This window comes from Heptranchias perlo, chromosome 26 (genome assembly GCF_035084215.1).
Source record: "Heptranchias perlo isolate sHepPer1 chromosome 26, sHepPer1.hap1, whole genome shotgun sequence".
Classification (NCBI taxonomy): Eukaryota; Metazoa; Chordata; class Chondrichthyes; order Hexanchiformes; family Hexanchidae; genus Heptranchias; species Heptranchias perlo.
The window spans coordinates 42,593,083-42,614,933 of NC_090350.1; the positions used below are offsets into that span (position 1 = coordinate 42,593,083).

Below are 21,851 nucleotides of genomic sequence, written 5' to 3' on the forward strand. Positions count from 1 at the left end.
TCTAACCCGTGCTGTACCTGCCCTGGGAGTGTTTGATGGGACAGTGTAGAGGGAGCTTTACTCTGTATCTAACCCGTGCTGTACCTGCCCTGGGAGTGTTTGATGGGACAGTGTAGAGGGAACTTTGCTCTGTATCTAACCCGTGCTGTATCTGCCCTGGGAACATTTGATGGGACAGTGTACTCTCCAACTTTGCTGTGGTTCTCTCCTGGAATTCTCATTGCCAGCACCAAATAGATTAATGGACAAATGATCACTCAATACGATACCATCATAATGAGACGGGTAGGAGACAAATCGAAAGTACAAAGGGAATCGACAGATTTGTAACCAAATAAAAGTTTTATAGAATAAGCTTATTAACGTGTTTGTTTATTTTGAATAACTTTTATGTAATTTTAGGGATTGCTCGGGTGCTGATTGCCAAGTCATTTTTCAATCAGCCAACTAATGTCAAACAATATCTCGTCACTACAATCGAAGGGAAGAGAGGCTCACTGGCAGGAAAGAGAATAGGACAAGGGACTGGATGTAAACCATCACACCTAGAGATGGACCATCACCCCTAGAGATGGACCAACACCCCTAGAGATGGACCAACACCCCTAGAGATGGACCAACACCCCTCGAGATGGAGCAACACCTCTAGAGATGGACCAAACACCCCTAGAGATGGATCAACACCTCTAGAGATGGACCAAACACCCCTAGAGATGGACCAAACACACCTAGAGATGGACCATCACTCCTAGAGATGGAACATCACCCCTAGAGATGGATCAACATCCCTAGAGATGGATCAAACACCCCTAGAGATGGACCAACACCCCTAGAGATGGATCAAACCCCCCTAGAGATGGACCAACACCCCTAGAGATGGATCAAACCCCCCTAGAGATGGACCAACACCTCTAGAGATGGACCAAACACCCCTAGAGATGGAACATCACCCCTAGAGATGGACCAAACACCCCTAGAGATGGGCCAACACCTCTAGAGATGGACCATCACCACTAGAGATGGACCATCACCCCTAGAGATGGATCAACACCCCTAGAGATGGACCAACATTCCTAGAGATGGAACATCACCCCTAGAGATGGACCAAACACCCCTAGAGATGGACCAACACCTCTAGAGATGGACCAAACACCCCTAGAGATGGAACATCACCCCTAGAGATGGATCAACACCCCTAGAGATGGACCAACACCCCTAGAGATGGACCAACACCTCTAGAGATGGACCAAACACCCCTAGAGATGGAACATCACCCCTAGAGATGGATCAACACCTCTAGAGATGGACCATCACCACTAGAGATGGACCATCACCCCTAGAGATGGACCATCACCCCTAGAGATGGATCAACACTCCTAGAGATGGATCAACACCTCTAGAGATGGACCATCACCACTAGAGATGGACCATCACCCCTAGAGATGGACCAACACTCCTAGAGATGGACCATCACTCCTAGAGATGGACCATCACCATTAGAGATGGACCAACACTCCTAGAGATGGACCAACACCCCTAGAGATGGACCAACACCCCTAGAGATGGACCAACACCCCTAGAGATGGACCATCACTCCTAGAGATGGACCATCACCACTAGAGATGGACCATCACCCCTAGAGATGGACCATCACCCCTAGAGATGGACCAACACCCCTAGAGATGGACCATCACTCCTAGAGATGGACCATCACCACTAGAGATGGACCATCACCCCTAGAGATGGACCATCACTCCTAGAGATGGACCATCACTCCTAGAGATGGACCAACACCTCTAGAGATGGACCAACACCCCTAGAGATGGACCAACACTCCTAGAGATGGACCATCACCCCTAGAGATGGACCAACACCCCTAGAGATGGACCATCACTCCTAGAGATGGACCAACACCCCTAGAGATGGACCAACACCTCTAGAGATGGACCAACACCCCTAGAGATGGACCATCACCCCTAGAGATGGACCAACACTCCTAGAGATGGACCATCACCCCTAGAGATGGACCAACACCCCTAGAGATGGACCATCACTCCTAGAGATGGACCATCACCCCTAGAGATGGACCAACACCCCTAGAGATGGACCAACACCTCTAGAGATGGACCAACACCCCTAGAGATGGACCAACACCTCTAGAGATAGACCCCTAGAGGAAACACCACTCTTCTGTTTTTCTGGTCTCTGAGGGACCGGCATGTGATGTGTTGCTGGGAGTTGGGGATCAACCACATCAGGAAGTTGACTGATGTTTAATAACAGGCTGCCTCTCCCAGAGCTGCTACATACATTTCAAATAGAAATTTACTTTTTTTGTGACTTGATGATTCAGGAACTTTTCCAGAGTGTTTGATAATACTGCCCCCTCAGAGGGGAGCGAGTAACAGACACGGGGAAACTAGCTGCCCCCTCAGAGCGGAGAGCATAACAGACACGGGGAAACTAGCTGCCCCCTCAGAGGGGAGTGAGTAACAGGAAGCTCCAGTCAAAAGCAAAGCCAAAGGGAGACACAATCTGTGATGAGCCATATAATTATAGTTCACTCAGTCTTTCAACATCGCACTACAAATGCAGGAAATGTTGATCAACTGATCTTTTTAGCGGCAGACAGAAGCAACATTGCCAAGTTTGTTCAGAGGGCAGAGGTGAATAGTGAGGGTGCGTGAGTATTCAGGAGTTTGAGAGTCAGGGAGTGTTCATGCAGAACCTTCCTTTGGGAGATTAAGTGGGTGGGGACGATCCGTGAAAGATGTGCGTCCGATGGACCTTTTCTCAATATGTGCTTTTTAAGCTCTTAAGTCAACAAGCTTTAATGCGGCCCACGGACTTTGCAGGTGCCACAGTGTGCGGCTTTCTAAGGTGTTTAACCGTGGCTTTGAGTCACAAGGTCATGGCTTCAAGCCCCACTCCAGAGAATTAAGCACATAATCCAGGCTGATGCTCCCAGTCCAGTACTGAGGGAGTGCTGCATTGTCAGAGGTGCCATCTTTCAGATGAGATGTTAAACTGAGGGTCTATCTGCCCTCTCAGGTGGATGTAAAAGATCCCATATTACTTGAAGAAAAGCAGGGGAGTTCTCCTTGGTATCCTGGTCAAAATTTATCCCTCAACCAACATTACTAAAAAAACAGATTATCTGGTCATTATCATATTGCTGTTTGTGGGATCTTGCTGTGTGCAAATTGGCTGCCGCGTTTCCTATATTACAACAGTGACTACACTTTAAAAGTATTTTATTGGCTGTAAAGCACTTTGGGATGTCCTGAGGTTGTGAAAGGCGCTATAGAAATGCAAGTTCTCTCATTTTGTTGAAGACACACATGAGTGAGTTGCTCTCACGCAAGGATCAAGCGAGGTTCTCTCAGGATACACCAAATACTGAGTGAGTCCAGCTCTCCCGTGCACACTTGGCCACGTAGATCCTGTCCAGGCCCATTGCTTTTGATGTTATGGTCACAGTGAATCTGAATTAAATGCATTTCTTTGGTTACCTACATGTCAATACAACAGGCGGTCAGAGAGCACGGTAACTGGTTCCATGCTCTGCAACTAGCTTCTAAACCTCCAGATGCCTTTATTTCAATTGATTCTCAGGATGTGGGCGTCACTGGCAAGGCCGGCATTTATTGCCCATCCCTAGTTATCCCTGAGAAGGCGGGGGTGAGCCGCCTTCTGCTTGAATCACTGAAGTCCGTGTGGTGGTTCATTGTAGCGGGTTTGATACAACTGAGTGGTTTACTTGGCCAATTCAGAGGGCAGTTAAGAATCAGCCACGTCGGTGTGGGACTGGAGTCACATATAGACCCCAACTGGGTAAGGACGGCAGGTTTCCTTCCCTAAAGGACATTAATGAACCAGTTGGGTTTTTAACGACAATCCGACAGCTTCACGGTCACTTTTACTGACACCAGATTTTTATTTCCAGATTATTTTTAAAAACTGAATTCAAATTCTCAAACTCCATGGTGGGATTTGAACTCATGGTGTCTGGATTATTAGTCCAGTAACAGAACTGCTATACGCCTGTATCCACTGACAGAAACTCATCCAGTGAATCCACAGTGACTGTACACAAGGGCAATTTATTCCAGAAATGTATGACTTTCTGTGAAAAAGTATACTTTGTGACACCTAACTGTGTTTTCATAACCTGCCCTGATGCTGCCAGGCCTCGCCGGGCCTGTCTCGCTCAAATAATCTCTCCATGGGGAGTGAATCTAATCCCTTCATTATTTTAAAGACCTCAATGATATCCCTCGAAGTCTATGCTCTTCCAAAGTAAAATATTGTAAACAATTTTACAACACCAAGTTATAGTCCAACAATTTTATTTTAAAATCCACAAGCTTTCGGAGGCTTCCTCCTTCCTCAGGTGAATGTTGTGGAAATGAAATCCTCGAACCTCTCACATTTATAAATCACAGAACAATGCCTGGTGATTACAGATAGTCTTTTCAACTGCCCGTTGCCAAGGCAACCAAAGTGTTCAGACAGATAGGTGTTACCTACAGGGCCACCGAATATACAAACGGCCAGAACTAAAAAAACAGATGATGTGGAGATGCCAATTAAAAAAACAGAGCGAGAGAGGCAGAAACATAGAAACATCCGGAAGGAAAAGACAGCAATTGACCCGTTATATTAAAAACAGATAACATTTGTTCACTGGTGGGGTAACGTGTAGCGTGACATGAACCCAAGATCCCGGTTGAGGCCGTCCTCATGGGTGCGGAACTTGACTGTCAATTTCTGCTCGACGATTTTGCGTTGTCGAGTGTCTCGAAGGCCGCCTTGGAGTACGCTTACCCGAAGGTCGGTGGATGAATGTCCTTGACTGCTGAAGTGTTCCCCGACTGGGAGGGAACCCTCCTGTCTGGCGATTGTTGCGCGGTGTCCGTTCATCCGTTGTCGCAGCGTCTGCATGGTCTCGCCAATGTACCATGCTCTGGGGCATCCTTTCCTGCAACGTATGAGGTAGACAACGTTGGCCGAGTCACAGGAGTATGAACCATGCACCTGGTGGGTGGTGTCCTCTCGTGTGATGGTGGTATCTGTGTCGATGATCTGGCATGTCTTGCAGCGGTTACCGTGGCAGGGTTGTGTGGTGTCGTGGACGCTGTTCTCCTGAGAGCTGGGTAATTTGCTGCGAACGATGGTCTGTTTGAGGTTGGGTGGCTGTTTAAAGGCGAGTAGTGGAGGTGTGGGGATGGCCATAGCGAGGTGTTCGTCATCATTGATGACATGTTGAAGGCTGCGGTCAATTGCTGTCTTTTCCTTCCGGATGTTTCTATGTTTCTGCCTCTCTCGCTCTGTTTTTTTAATTGGCATCTCCACATCATCTGTTTTTTTAGTTCTGGCCGTTTGTATATTCGGTGGCCCTGTAGGTAACACCTATCTGTCTGAACACTTTGGTTGCCTTGGCAACGGGCAGTTGAAAAGACTGTCTGTAATCACCAGGCATTGTTCTGTGATTTATAAATGCGAGAGGTTCGAGGATTTCATTTCCACAACATTCACCTGAGGAAGGAGGAAGCCTCCGAAAGCTTGTGGATTTTAAAATAAATTTGTTGGACTATAACTTGGTGTTGTAAAATTGTTTACAATTGTCAACCCCAGTCCATCACCGGCATCTCCACATCAAAGTAAAATATTGCAGTGCTCCAAGCCCCTCCTGGTAACTATGGGCCTTAAACTAGATATCCGAGTGGCCCTTCCCTAAACCTTTTATTTCCCAATTTATTTCCAGTGGTGAAGTGTGCTGCTGCTTTCAGTCCGTACGTTCACAAACAAGTTGGTGCCTTATGTATTGAAATACAAAATTGAAGAAGCACAGAATGACAGAGAGTTTGTACTGGGCACTAACAGCACTACATCCCCCAGCTCGACACACACTGAGACAGGCCTGGCACATACACAGATACAGATACACTCACACACAGAGAGGTATATAGTCACAGACAGATATTTTATACACACAGCCAGAGTCAGACAGACTGACCACACACACACACAGACACATACACACACAGAGATACACACACACACACACACACAGAGATACACACACAGACACATACACACACACAGGGATACACACACACAGATACACACACACACACAGAGATACACACACAGACACACACACAGAGATACACACACAGACACACACACACACACACACACCCCACCCCACCGGCAAACACACACCGACACACACACAAACAGATGACACACAAACAGGAAAACATAAACAACCTCCGGATTTCATGTCTGGCGTGCACCAAACAAACAATGAACAATCATCAGCAACATTAAGGGCTGAGCTGAGTCACATCAGGGCTTCTTATGTTTATAATGACTAGTATTCGATGACAAGTGATAATTACAGACTTGCTTCATTTAGTAAGTGCAACTACAAGATCAGAAGTATCATGTTATTCAGAGTTTACATGTGACTTTAATTGTGTAAGTGTGTAAGGCTGGTGTCTCTCGATCAGTGCGAGACACCTACCACAGCACACCAAGTGCAGTTTCCAGAGTGCTAATTTTAACAGGTTGTTGTGTGTTTGCAGTGAATGTTTCCCACAGAGCTTTCAGGGTTTTTCAGTCAATGGAGTCTGTGAGCTGGGACAGACAGACACACACTCACACATACAGACAGACACACACACATACACACATACAGACAGACAGACACACACACACATACAGACAGACACACACACACACATACACTTAACCTCTGGATTTCACATCTGCTGTGTACCAAAATAATATAAAATGACATAAATTCTGAATAACATGACACTTCTGATCTTGTGGTTGCTCTCACTAAATAAAATCACATTTGTAATTATCGCTTGTTATCGATTGCTGTCCATTATGGACATAAGAAGCCCTGGTGTGTGTATGTGTAGGTGTGTATATGTCTGTGTGTATGTGTGTCTGTCTGTGTGTGTGTGTGTGTGTGTGAGTGAGTGTGTGTGTATGTCTGTCTGTGGGTGTGTTTGTGTATGTATATATCTGTGTGTGTATATGTGTAGGCGTGTATGTGTATGTCTGTGTGTACGTGTGTCTGTCTGTGGGTGTGTGTGTGAGTGAGTGTGTGTGTCTGTCTGTGGGTGTGTGTGAGTCTGTCTGTCTGTGGGTGTGTGTATATGTGATATATAAAATATCTGTCTGTGACTATATACCTCTCTGTGTGTGAGTGTATCTGTATCTGTGTATGTGCCAGGCCTGTCTCAGTGTGTGTCGAGCTGTGGGTTGTAGTGCTGTTAGTGCCCAGTACAAACTCTCTGTCATTCTGTACTCCCTTCAAGCAACTGCGTCAGTGTCCTGGAATAAATGTCCTCATTCAACCGACAGTCAGCTGACGTACAGAAACACTGAGGTGCAAAATCTACACTTTGAACAAGCTGGTGTCAATCCTCACCTTCACCACACGGACTGCAGCGGTTCAAGACGAAGGCCCATCACCACCTTCTCAGAGCAACGAGGGATGGGCAATAAATGCCGGCCTTGCTCACATCCCGAAAAACTAATTATACAAAACATCAGAGTGGTTTTATAGAGGGGGCAGCTCACCTTTATGGGGAGGGGGAGGTGTTTGTATATTTGGTGAATGGGGCCCACAGTCAGTGCTGTTTTGTTGGTTCGGATCTGATGTGACAATGCTGCTTAGTTTGATTTCATCTTAGTCATCAAAATGTTACAGTATTTTAAACTTTCTGCACAGGTGAGACTGGTAATAAAACAAAAGGGCGACAGGTAGAGTCACATTTCCCGTCGGAGAAGCAGCAGGTTACTGGAGCGCAGTCGCTTCCTGTAATAAGGTGGTTCATTGTTCACCAATGTTGCTGTCAATAAAATTACAAAACAGTCACAGGGAAATTCCAACTTGTAGGCAACTGGTGAGAGGGGCTCAATGAGGGGGGGGCGCGGTGAGAGGGGGGTCGGTGAGGGGGGGTCGGTGAGGGGGGGCTCGGTGAGGGGGGGTGCGGTGAGAGGGGGGGCGCGGTGAGGGGGGGATCGGTGAGGGGGGGCTCGGTGAGGGGGGGGCATGGTGAGGGGGGGATCGGTGAGGGGGGGGTCGGTGAGGGGGGTGCGGTGAGGGGGGGTCGGTGAGAGGGGGGGCGCGGTGAGGGGGGGATCGGTGAGGGGGGGGTCGGTGAGGGGGGGGTCGGTGAGGGGGGTGCGGTGAGGGGGGGCGTGGTGAGGGGGGGTCGGTGAGGGGGGGTCGGTGAGGGGGGGTCGGTGAGGGGGGCTCGGAGAGGGGGGGTCAGTGAGAGAGGTGGGTGCGGTGAGGGGGGGGCGTGGTGAGGGGGGTGCGGTGAGGGGGGGTCGGTGAGGGGGGGGGCGCAGTGAGGGGGGGTCGGTGAGGGGGGCTCGGAGAGGGGGGGTCAGTGAGAGAGGTGGGTGCGGTGAGGGGGGGGGCGTGGTGAGGGGGGTGCGGTGAGGGGGGGTCGGTGAGGGGGGGGGGCGCAGTGAGGGGGGGTCGGTGAGAGGGACCCTGCCCCTGATGAAGGAGTTGTGTTGGATCGGGGTGGGGTTGGGGGGGGGGGGCCAGCCCCCGAACCATTGACCTGCCCCATAAGTTGACATTAGCTAAGATAATGGTTCCAGTGGTGACCCCAGTTGTAGCGTTTGACGTGTTGGGAGCGGTGCGAGGGTCTGAGGGTCCAAGGTTGGTGGTCAGGGGCTGCAGCCAATGACGGGCTGCCATTTTGCTGTCTGTTGGTCCTTCACTGGGGGCTCGGGTCCATTCACTCAATTTGGCCAAAAAAGCAGCCGCAACAAAGAAAGGCACCCCAAAATCGGGTAGAGGACCCCCCATACCCCTCCCCCCATCCCAGCAGCAACACTACCCGCTCCCCATGGGCCTCCCTGAAGTACCCGTTGTATTATGGGGGGTGACTGATAATTTAGATAAATTATGCACACAGATTCCCAAACTGATTGTGCTTTGCCGAGCGTACCAGGGGCATGAGGGGGGGGGTATCAGGTCCCGGGGATTATACCCACTGTGCTAATGCCCACTACGCACAGGACTAAACAGGTCACGGTTAAAATAGCGCTGGAGCTCCCATGATGTCATTGGACCTCAATTTGCATATTTAAAGGACCCCCCCTCCCCCCGCCTTCAGGCGCCTTTTCCACCTGCTCAGTAGTGCAGGTAAAGATCGCTGTTTCTACCTGCCAGGTGGGGTTAAAATCGACTTGACTCCTTAATGTTCCCCCCCACTGCACTGTGACGTGTGGTGAGCTGTGAGGCAATGCTGCCACCTGCAGTCCGGAGGCGAAATACTGCAGTCAGAGCCAATCCTCATCACCTGTGGGAGCAGTAGCCCAGCACCAGTCACAGTCTTCCGGAGAGGACAATGACAACGAGCGACAGTGATCACAGCAATGTCACCGCCAAATCATTTAGGGCCAATTTAAATCGTTTTCTCGGAAGGAGGGTTAAACTGTCTACAATTGAACCTGGGGCTGGAGCTCTTTTCTCTGAAGACAAGAAGGCTGAGGGGTCACCTAATAGGAGTCTTTAAGATTATGAAAGGGTTTGATAGGGTAGACATAGAGAAGATGTTTCCATTATGTAGGGGGGGTGGGCAGAACTAGGAGCCATAGATATAAGATATTCACTAATAAATCCCATAGGGAATTCAGGAGAAAGTTTTTTACCCAGAGAGTGGTTACAATGTGGAGTAGTTGAGGCAACTACATAGATGCATTCAAAGGGAAGCTAGATAAGCACATGAGGGAGAAAGCAATAGAAGGTTATGTTGATAGGAGGAGACTCGTGTGGAGCATAAACACCAGCATAGACCAGTTGGGCCGAATGGCCTGTTTCCGTGCTGTAATTTGTATGTAATTCTATTTATTCCAATGCTCTCCGGGCCGGCCTCCCATCTTCCACCCTCTGTAAACTTGAGCTCATCCAAAACTCTGCTGCCCGTACCCTAACTCGCACCAAGTCCCGTTCACCCATCACCCACTGTGCTCGCTGACCTACATTGGCTCCCTGTCCGGCAATGCCTCGATTTTAAAATTCTCATCCTTGTGTTCAAATCCATCCATGGCCTCGTCCCCTCCCTATCTCTGTAACCTCCTCCAGCCCTCCGAGATCTCTGCGCTCCTCCAATTCTGGCCTCTTGTCCATCCCCCCGATTTCCATCGCTCCACCATTGGCGGCCGTGCCTTCAGCTGCCTGGGCCCGAAGCTCTGGAATTCCCTCCCTAAACCTCTCCGCCTCTCTCTCCTCCATTAAGACGCTCCTTAAAACCTACCTCTTTATGTGACTCGGTGTCAAATTTTGTCTGATTTACGCTCCTATGAAGCACCTTGGGACGTTTTACTATGTTAAAGGCGCTATATAAATGCAAGTTGCTGTCGTTTGTATTCTCGGGCCCACTGTACCCCAGCCCAGAATCGATGTGTGCGAGGGGCAGAGGCAGCGTCACTGGTTCAACAGAAGGAGACGTGGAGGTTGGATTTCTGAGACCCCTCTCTCCCCCATCCACTGTAACATCAGCGGAAGAGTCAAGGAAATCCCGGGAAAAACGGCATAATCGGCATAATACCGTTCGTTACTTTAAATCAGTAATTAACAGCCAGATAAAGAAATCTTGTTCTCAGATATCACAAGCTTCACAGTCACACACTTCTGTGATCCTGTTTCACTGAGAGCGAGGATTTCAGGCCTGGTGCTGCTGTGATTGCTGTGCGGTATCAAGGAGTGAAGTGCTGATCCACACACATCATGGCAAAGCACACTGCCAATCCAACACCTTTATTTAATTCATTCTGGGGATGTGGGCGCCGCTGGCAAGGCCGGCATTTATTGCCCATCCCTAGTTATCCCTGAGGAGGTGGCGGTCGGCCGCCTTCTGCTTGAACCACTCGTAATGGTTTTGATACAACTGAGTGGCTTTGCTGGACCATTTCAGAGGGCAATTTAGAGTCAACCACGTTGGTGTGGGACTGGAGTCACCTATAGGCCCAGACCGGGTAAGGACGGCAGGTTTCCTTCCCCTAAAGGATATCAGTGAACCAGTTGGGTTTTTAACGACAATCTGACAGCTTCACGGTCACTTTTACTGAGACCAGATTTTTACTTCCAGGTTTTTTTTAAAAACTGAATTCATATTCAATGTTGCCCACGGACAGATTATCCTGAGACAGAATCAATGTAAGTTTCCATTTGGAATTCTCTTGCTGTGGGACAGGTTCCACAATAGTCAATGCCTCGGTAGCTTGGGTACAGACAGTGATTGTCGGCAGGCTATCCGACTCTGCGGAGCATCACAACAAAGCCTAAGCCCATTCTCACTGATTTCCAGGGACTTTCCAGCAGGAGTCAATGGACAACAATCAGGAAAGAAAGAAATGTTTGTATTTATATAGACCTACGGGAACACTGATCCAAGAATCGAGAGAGGGGATTGGTGTGTCTCATTTGTATTGTACCCAATTTTCAGGTCATTAGTTCATCCTTTGAAGTGTCAGCCGTGTCTCAGTGGGCGGCACTCTCTCCTGAGTCAGAATGTCGTGGGTTCAAGTCCCACTCCAGAAACAGGGCAGTACTGAGGGAGTGCTGCACTGTCAGAGGTGCCGTCTTTCGGATGAGACGTTAAACAGACGTCTGCCTTCTCAAGTGGATGTAAAAGATCCCATGACACTATTTTAAAGAAAAGTAGGTGAGTTCTCCCCGGTGTCCTGGTCAATATTTATCCCTCAACCAACGGTTACCTGGTTATTATCTCATTGCTGTTTGTGGGATCTTGCTGTGCACAAATTGGCTGCCGTGTTTCCAACATTACAACAGTGACTACACTTCAAAAAGTACTTCATTGGTTGTAAAAGCATCCTGAGGTCATGAAAGGCACTATATAAATGCAAATTAATTATTTCCTTTGTGTTGGGTTTGATTTTACTTCAAGTTGTTTTTTTCACCGAGGGCTGTTGTGACTCGATAAATGGGGCAGAGTTACACTGAGCATGTGCACCGAACCATCGGGGATACTGTGAAAGCAGCTGTTTGCAGCTGGCGAGCCAGGAAATGACAGGGGCTTCGGCGGGGACCAGTGCACTGCGGCTTTTGGCCACATGATGTCACCAAATCACAATCAAAGACTTGGAAATTCCCAGCTCGCTGGTGTCTGGAGTCGTTGCCAGGACTGGTGATGGATAATTCACCAGGGTCGGTCCTCGGTCTGTACTGACCTAACTGACCTCCACCCCATCGCACACTTCAGTAGGTCTTGGTATCTCAGGGGTTGGGAGAGAAAAATCAGCCAGGATCCCCGCTCATAATCCAGGCCAACACTTCAATGCAGTACTAAGGGAGCGCTGCACTATCGGAGGGGCCGTCTTTCACATGAGATGTAAAACTGAGGCCCTGTTTGTGTGTTCCTATGATACAGTCAATGTAAAATATCCCATGGTGCTTGTCCCAGAGCGGATACAGCACGGGTTAGATACAGAGTAAAGCTCCCTCTACACTGTCCCATCAGACACTCCCAGGGCAGGTACAGGGTTAGATACAGAGTAAAGCTCCCTCTACACTGTCCCATCAAACACTCCCAGGGCAGGTACAGGGTTAGATACAGAGTAAAGCTCCCTCTACACTGTCCCATCAAACACTCCCAGGGCAGGTACAGGGTTAGATACAGAGTAAAGCTCCCTCTACACTGTCCCATCAAACACTCCCAGGGCAGGTACAGGGTTAGATACAGAGTAAAGCTCCCTCTACACTGTCCCATCAAACACTCCCAGGGCAGGTACAGGGTTAGATACAGAGTAAAGCTCCCTCTACACTGTCCCATCAAACACTCCCAGGGCAGGTACAGGGTTAGATACAGAGTAAAGCTCCCTCTACACTGTCCCGTCAAACACTCCCAGGGCAGGTACAGGGTTAGATACAGAGTAAAGCTCCCTCTACACTGTCCCATCAAACACTCCCAGGGCAGGTACAGCACGGGTTAGATACAGAGTAAAGCTCCCTCTACACTGTCCCATCAAACACTCCCAGGGCAGGTACAGGGTTAGATACAGAGTAAAGCTCCCTCTACACTGCCCCAACAGTGACCCTCAGATTTCCCCCCGTTCTGCTAATGTGAAGCTTCCCTCACCAGCCTGTGACCTGAGTAAGTCTCACCCCATCGATTCGCCTTTCTGGCCGGGGGACCTTCACCCTGAGCAACAACGTGCTTTTATGAAGTGCCTTTAACACAGAAAAACGTCCTGAGACACTTCACAGAGATGCAATCGAAAAAACACGGCCCGCGAGCCTAGGAAGGATTTTGCTGGCTGGTGTTCGGATCTAAGTGTTTTCCTGGGAAAGGGACAGGCTTCTGAGTGGGAGGCTCTCAATTTTCAGTTTGTTCCCCCTTAATTTAAAGGAACAGGCTCTGTTACCAGGGGCGATCCCCATCAACCGATTTCCCTCTAACCCTGCGTCCAGATCATTAATTACACCCAAGCAAAAAGAGTAAGCCAGCCTCAGGTTTAGTTTGGGTGCAAAGTCCAAACAGCTACTCCCGAACCAAAAGTGAATTAATTAGCTCCATGAAGCAGTGATCCCACTCGCTCTCAGTTACACATTTATTTCCCTCGCCCAGGGATGATGGGATGTGCCCGACTGCCCATGTCTGCTTCCAGCTGAGGCAAAGCTCTGCGTCTGGCACTGCGTCTGGATCTGTGAGTGGGTCTGGGTTTGGCTCGGTCTCTAGATCTGGGTCTGGATCTGGATCTGGTTCTGGCTGTGCCTGTGGATCTGCGTCAGGATGGTATGTTGCCTCCCTGGTGCTCGGGTCAAGGATGTCACGGAGCGGCTGCAGGGCATTCTGGAAGGGGCGGGTGCAGCAAGAGCCAGTAGTCGTGGTCCATATCGGTACCAACGACATAGGTAAAAAAAGGGATGAGGTCCTGCAAGATGAATTTAAGGAGTTAGGAGATAAATTAAAAAGCAGAACCTCAAAGGTAGTGATCTCAGGATTACTACCGGTGCCACGTGCTAGTGAGTATAGGAACAGGAGAATAGGCCAGATGAATGCATGGCTGCAGGGATGGTGTAGGAGGGAGGGATTTAGATTCCTGGGACATTGGGACCGGTTCTGGGGAAGGTGGGACCTGTACAAGCGGGACGGGTTACACCCGAGCAGGACCGGGACCAATGTCCTCGCGGGGGTGTTTGCTGGTGCTGTTGGGGAAGGTTTAAACTAGAATGGCAGGGGGATGGGAACCTGAGCAGGGAGACAGAGGAGGGGGAAACAAGGATAGAAACAAAAGACAGAAAGGGAAGAAGCAATAGTGGAAGGCAGAGAAAACAAGGGCGAAAAACAAAAAGGGCCATAGTGCAAAATAAAACTAAGATGACTAGCAATCTTAAAAAGACAAGTCTAAAGGCATTGTGTCTAAATGCGCGGAGCATTCGCAATAAGCTAGATGAATTAACGGCGCAGATAGATATTAACGGTTATGATATAGTTGCGATTACGGAGACATGGCTGCAGGATGACCAAGGATGGGAACTGAACATCCAGGGGTATTCAATATTTAGGAAGGACAGGGAAAAGGGGAAAGGAGGTGGGGTAGCGTTGTTAGTAAAGGAGGAAATCAATGCAACAGTGAGGAAGGATATTGGCTCGGAAAATCACGATGTGGAATCTGTATGGGTGGAGCTAAGAAACACCAAGGGGCAGAAAACATTGGTGAGGGTTGTCTATAGGCCCCCAAACAGTAGTGGAGATGTAGGGGAGGGCATTAAACAGGAAATTAGAGACGTATGCAAGAAGGGTACAACTATAATCATGGGTGACTTTAATCTACATAGATTGGTCAAACCAAATTAGCAATGATACCGTGGGGGAGGAATTCCTGGAGTGTGTATATGATGGTTTTCCAGACCAATACGTTGAGGAACCAACTGGAGAACAGGCGATCCTAGACTGGGTATTGTGCAATAAGAAAGGATTAATTAACAATCTTGTTGTGCGGGGTCCCTTAGGGAAGAGTGACCATAACATGATAGAATTCCTCATTAAGATGGAGAGTGAAGTAGTTGAATCAGAAACTAGGGTCCTGAATCTAAATAAAGCAAATTACGAAAGTATGAGGTGCGAGTTGGCTATGATAGATTGGGGAACTTTACTAAAAGGGATGACGGTGGATAGGCCATGGCTAATATTTAAAGAATGTGTGCAGGAATTACAACAATTATTTATTCCTGTCTGGCACAAAAATAAAACAGGAAAGGTGGCTCAACTGTGGCTTTCAAAAGAAATTAGGGATAGTATTAGATCCAAAGAGGAGACATATAAAATTGTCAGAAAAAGCAGCAAGTCTGAGGATTGGGAGCAGCTCAGAATTCAGCAAAGGAGGACAAAGAGATTGATTAAGAGGGGAAAAATAGAGTATGAGAGTAAACTAGCAGGGAACATAAAAACTGACTGTAAAAGCTTCTATAAATATGTCAAGAGCAAAAGATTAGTGAAGACAAATGTAGGTCCCTTACAGTCAGAAATGGGGCAAATTATAATGGGGAACAAAGAAATGGCAGAACAATTAAACACATACTTTGGTTCTGTCTTCACATAGGAGGACACAAATAACCTCCCGGAAATGTTAGGGAACCAAGGGTCTAGTGAGAGGGAGGAACTGAAGGAAACCAGTATTAGTAAAAAAAAAGTGCTAGGGAAATTAATGGGGCTAAAGGCTGACAAATCCCCAGGGCCTGATAATCTACATCCCAGAGTACTAAAGGAAGTGGCCCTGGAAATAGTGGATGCATTGGTGATCATCTTCCAAAATTCTATAGACTCTGGAACAGTTCCTACAGATTGGAGGGTGGCAAATGTAACCCCACTATTTAAAAAAGGAGGGAGAGAAAAAAACAGGGAATTACAGACCAGTTAGCCTAACATCAGTAGTGGGGAAAATGCTAGAGTCTATTCTAAAAGATGTGATAACAGAACACTTGGAGGGGCATTAACAGGATTGGACAAAGTCAGCATGGGTTTATGAAAGGGAAATCATGCTTAACAAATCTACTGGAGATTTTTGAGGATGTAACTAGTAGAATAGATAGGGGAGAACCAGTGGATGTGGTGTATTTGGATTTTCAGAAGGCTTTTGATAAGGTCCCACACAAGAGGTTAGTGTGCAAAATTAAAGCACATGGGATTGGGGGGAATATACTGACATGGATTGGGAATTGGTTGACAGACAGGAAACAGAGAGTAGGAATAAACGGGTCTTTTTCCAGGTGGCAGGCGGTGACTAGTGGGGTACCGCAGGGATCAGTGCTTGGGCCCCAGCTAGTCACAATATATATCAATGATTTGGATGAGGGAACTAAATGTAACATTTCCAAGTTTGCAGACGACACAAAGCTGGGGTGGAATGTGAGCTGTGAGGAGGATGCAAAGAGGCTCCAATGTGATTTAGACAAGTTGGGTGAGTGGGCAAGAACATGGCAGATGCAGTATAACGTGGATAAATGTGAGGTTATCCACTTTGGTTGTAAAAACAGAAAGGCAGATTATTATCTGAATGGTGATAGATTGGAAAAAGGGGAGGTGGAACGAGACCTGGGTGTCCTTGTACACCAGTCGCTGAAAGTGAGCATTCAGGTGCAGCAAGCAGTTAGGAAGGTGAATGGTATGTTGGCCTTCATTGCAAGAGGATTTGAGTATAGGAGCAGGGATGTCTTACTGCAGTTGTACAGGGCCTTGGTGAGACCACATCTGGAGTATTGTGTGCAGTTTTGGTCTCCTTATCTGAGGAAGGATGTCCTTGCCATGGAGGGATTACAACGAAGGTTTACCAGATTGATTCCTGGGATGGCAGGACTGACGTATGAGGAGAGATTGGGTCGACTAGGCCCATATTCACTAGAGTTTAGAAGAATGAGAGGTGATCTCATCGAAACATATAAAATTCTAACAGGACTAGACAGACTAGATGCAGGGAGGATGTTCCCGATGGCTGGGGAGTCCAGAACCAGGGGTCACAGTCTCAGGATACGGGGTATGCCATTTGGAACCGAGATGAGGAGAAATTTCTTCACTCAGAGGGTGGTGAACCTGTGGAATTCTCTACCACAGAAGGCAGTGGAGGCCAAGTCATTAGCCGAATGGCCTACTCTTGCTCCTATTTTCTATGTTTCTATGTATCTGGCACTGTGTCTGGTTCTGATTTTGGATCTGGGTCTGTGTCTGAGTCTGGTTCTGGGTCTGGATTTGATTCTGGATCTGGGTCTATGTCTGGGTCTGTGTCTGTATCTGTGTCTGGCTCTGTGTCTGTATCTGGCTCTGCGTCTGGTTCTGATTCTGGATCTGGTTCTCGATCTGGTTCTGATTCTGGATCTGGATTTAGCTATGGGTCTGTGTCTGGCTCTGCATCTGGATCTGATTCTAGGTCTGGGTCTGGATCTGGATCTATGTCTGGCTCTTTGTCTGGATCTGGGTCTGGCCTTGTATCTGGGTCTGTGTCTGTGTCTGGGTCTGTGTCTGACTCTGTGTCTGTGTCTGTGTCTAGCTCTGTATCTGTATCTGGGTCTGGCTCTGTGTCTGGGTCTGTGTCTGAGTCTGGTTCTGTGTCTTTGTGTGGGTCTGTTTCTGTGCCTGTGTCTGAGTCTGGTTCTGTGTCTGGGTCTGTGTCTGGTTCTGTGTCTGGGTCTGTGTCTGGTTCTGTGTCTGTGTCTGAGTCTGTGTCTGAGTCTGAGTCTGGTTCTGTGTCTGGGTGTGGGTCTGTGTCTGAGTCTGGTTCTGTGACTGAGTCTGGCTCTGTGTCTGGTTCTGTGTCTGTCTCTGTCTCTGTGTCTGAGTCTGAGTCTGGCTCTGGCTCTGTGTCTGTGTCTGTGTCTGTGTCTGGCTCTGTGTGTGGGTCTGTTTCTGTGCCAGTGTCTGAGTCTGGTTCTGTGTCTGTCTCTGTCTCTGTGTCTGAGTCTGGCTCTGTGTCTGAGTCTGGCTCTGTGTCTGAGTCTGGCTCTGTGTCTGAGTCTGGCTCTGTGTCTGTGTCTGAGTCTGGCTCTGTGTCTGTGTGTGGGTCTGTTTCTGTGCCTGTGTCTGAGTCTGGTTCTGTGTATGTGTCTGGTTCTGTGTCTGTGTCTGAGTCTGGCTCTGTGTCTGTGTCTGTGTGTGGGTCTGTGTCTGTGCCTGTGTCTGAGTCTGGTTCTGTGTCTGTGTGTGGGTCTGTGTCTGTGCCTGTGTCTGAGTCTGGTTCTGTGTCTGTGTCTGAGTCTGGGTCTGGTTCTGTGTCTGTATCTGTGTGTGTGTCTGTGTCTGAGTCTGGCTCTGTGTCTGTGTCTGTGTGTGGGTCTGTGTCTGTGTCTGAGTCTGGCTCTGTGTCTGAGTCTGGCTCTGTGTCTGTGTCTGAGTCTGGTTCTGTGTCTGTGTCTGGCTCTGTGTCTGTGTGTGGGTCTGTTTCTGTGCCTGTGTCTGAGTCTGGTTCTGTGTATGTGTCTGTGTGTGGGTCTGTGTCTGTGCCTGTGTCTGAGTCTGGTTCTGTGTCTGTGTCTGTGTCTGAGTCTGAGTCTGGTTCTGTGTCTGTGTCTGAGTCTGGTTCTGTGTCTGTGTCTGAGTCTGAGTCTGGTTCTGTGTCTGTGTCTGAGTCTGGCTCTGGCTCTGGCTCTGTGTCTGTGTCTGAGTCTGGCTGTGTGTCTGTCTCTGGCTCTGTGTCTGTCTCTGGCTCTGTGTGTGTGTGTCTGAGTCTGGCTCTGTGTCTGTGTCTGTTTCTGGATCTGTGTCTGTGTCTGTTTCTGGATCTGTGTCTGTGTCTGTGTGTCTGGTTCTGTGTCTGTGTCTGAGTCTGTGTCTGATAACCCTGGCTCTCCCCCGGAAGCCGGCAGTTGCGGTGCGGGAGGCGGACCCGGGCTGATTCCCGATCAGGAGCGGGGCGCGATGGAGTTCAGATACCCGGAGCCGGAGAGGGACCCGAGCAGGGTGAGGGGGCGATCCCGGGGGGTGATCCCGGGGGGTGATCCCGGGGGGTGAGGGGGTCCTGCCCGGGGCGGGGGGTCAATGTCCGGGGGGGGGGGGGGGTCGAGCCGTGGAGAATTTTGTAAAATATAAAAACGGTTCAGTAATGAAACCGAAAGCTGCCGAGGGACAGTTTCACTTTGAATTCCGGTAACTGGGGGGAAGTGGAATAAAAAGCTACAAAAAATAAAATGGAAATCTGAAATAAAAAACAGTAAAAGCTGGAAACATTCAGCAGGTCAGTCAGTGTCTGGGGTCTGAACCCCCACATTAACCAGGTTCAGAGGGTCATAACCCCCAACCCCTAAACAAACTCTAACCCTAACTCCAACCCCACATCAGAACCAGGTTCAGAGGGTCATAACCCCAACCCCAACCTGTAACCCCAACCCCATTAACCCCACCTCTAATCTCTAACCCCGACCCCATTGCCCCCACCTCTAATCTCTAACCCCGACCCCATTGCCCTCACCTCTAATCTCTAACCCCGACCCCATTACCCCCACCTCTAATCTCTAACCCCGACCCCATCACCCCCACCTCTAATCTCTAACCCCGACCCCATCACCCCCACCTCTAATCTCTAACCCCGACCCCATCACCCCCACCTCTAATCTCTAACCCCGACCCCATCACCCCCACCTCTAATCTCTAACCCCGACCCCATCACCCCCACCTCTAATCTCTAACCCCGACCCCATCACCCTCACCACTAATCTCTAACCCCGACCCCATTGCCCCCACCTCTAATCTCTAACCCCGACCCCATTGCCCCCACCTCAATCTCTAACCCCGACCCCATTGCCCCCACCTCAATCTCTAACCCCGACCCCATTGCCCCCACCTCAATCTCTAACCCCGACCCCATTGCCCCCACCTCAATCTCTAACCCCGACCCCATTGCCCCCACCACTAATCTCTAACCCCGACCCCATTGCCCCCACCTCTAATCTCTAACCCCGACCCCATTGCCCCCACCTCTAATCTCTAACCCTGACCCCTCACAGATGCTGACTGACCTGTGTGTTTCCAGCTCTCCCTGTGCTCGGCCCCTGACTCTGCAATATTGAGCACGAGGGTGGGATATATTTTCAGAACCACCTTGGTGCTCCCTTGTAACACCAGCATTAAATCAGCACAGGCAAGGGAATTGGTCCAAGGGAGTAGAGTGTCCAGACTAAAATAGCACCGACGGGAAAATGCACCTGTGTTTTTGCAGCGTTCCCTGAGCTGATTTGCAAAGAGCTGGAGCCTGAGACTCTGGCGAGAAGCTTCAAACTGAACCATTACAACAACTTGCATTCATATAGCAGCTTCAACATTCTAAAAGGTTCCAAGGTGCTCCATAGGAGCGATTATCAAACAAAATTTGGCACTAAGACACATAAGGAGATATTAGGACAAGTGACCAAAAGCTTGGTCAAAGAGGTAGGTTTTAAGGAGCGTCTTAAAGGAGGAGAGAGAGGTTTAGGGAGTGACAAAGGGGCACAGGGTCAAACTGGGCAGGTGGGAACTTAGGCCTAATGCCAGGAAGTTTGTCACACTGAGAGTGGTCGACACATGGACGGACTCGCTGTGATGGGACAGTACGGTTGTTCAGGGCTGTGACCAGCGTCATCCTCACCTGTGCCTATCTTGCATTGGCTCGGGGGAGCCGTCCAATCAGGGGCTGAGTGAAGAAGTCTGGAATAACCTAACTTTTATTTCATTAACATGTTGCCTTTCATAGTATTACAACGTCGAATCCACAGAACAGAAACAGGCCATTCAGCCCAACGGGTCTGTGCTGGTGATCTACTCCACATGAGCCTCTTCCCACCCTGCCCCCATATCCCTCTAATCCCTTCTCTTGTATGCATCAAACCTCCCCTTAAATGTATCAATACGACCTGCTTCACCCAGTCCATGGAGCAGGGAGTTCCACATTCTCACCGCTCTCTGTGTGAACAAATTCCTCCTAAATTCTTGATTTGATTTGTTAGTGACTATCGTATAATCATCCCCCTTGTTCTGGACTCACCCACAAGTGGAGACAGTTTCTCCAACATCCACCCTGTCGAACCCCTTCATCATTTTAAAGTCCTCTTGGTCTTCTCTTTTGACTTCTTATCCCAGTTAGTGTGTTGAATGTTTTATGTAAGGATGTAAATGACCAAGACCCCGATCCCTGATTTTTCCAGGTGGATGATTACCATGGGAATAAAGTACCTGATCCCTACGCCTGGCTCGAGGACCCCAACAGTGAGCAGACCAAGGTGAGAGATTGCCCAGAAACTTCAGATTGTCCCATACCTACACTCTCTTGGCTGTCTCTGTTCTATCAATACCGCTGTACTGGTGGCACTTGTATGTGATGTGCGTAGAGTATATGCGGTGCGTGGAGTATATGTGATGCGGTGCGTGGAGTATATGCGGTGCGTGGAGTATATGTGATGCGGTGCGTAGAGTATATGTGGTGCGTGGAGTATATGTGGTGCGGTGCGTGGAGTATATGTGGTGCGTGGAGTATATGTGATGCGGTGCGTAGAGTATATGTGGTGCGTGGAGTATATGTGGTGCGGTGCGTGGAGTATATGTGGTGCGTGGAGTATATGTGATGCGGTGCGTAGAGTATATGTGGTGCGTGGAGTATATGTGGTGCGTGGAGTATATGTGGTGCGTGGAGTATATGTGGTGCGGTGCGTGGAGTATATGCGGTGCGTGGAGTATATGCGGTGCGTGGAGTATATGTGGTGCGGTGCGTGGAGTATATGTGGTGCGTGGAGTATATGTGGTGCGTGGAGTATATGTGATGCGGTGCGTGGAGTATATGTGGTGCGTGGAGTATATGTGGTGCGTGGAGTATATGTG

The 21,851-nt window shown here is 49.0% G+C and overlaps 1 protein-coding gene across 2 annotated transcripts in view; it reads left to right on the forward strand.

Moving 5' to 3' along the window:
* The first annotated feature begins 13,744 nt into the window (after positions 1-13,744).
* LOC137342742 (prolyl endopeptidase-like) overlaps positions 13,745-21,851 on the forward strand; it is a 30,170-nt gene continuing 22,063 nt past the window's right edge. Inside the window, exons 1-2 of one of the 2 annotated variants that reach the window (XM_068006911.1) lie at positions 13,745-13,808; positions 21,182-21,256. In XM_068006911.1, the coding sequence (XP_067863012.1) occupies positions 13,806-13,808; positions 21,182-21,256 (78 nt within the window). In that variant the 5' untranslated portion in view covers positions 13,745-13,805. Of the gene's footprint in view, positions 13,809-18,880; positions 18,966-21,181; positions 21,257-21,851 lie in introns of those variants that run through there. The other variant, XM_068006910.1, reaches the window with a different exon arrangement.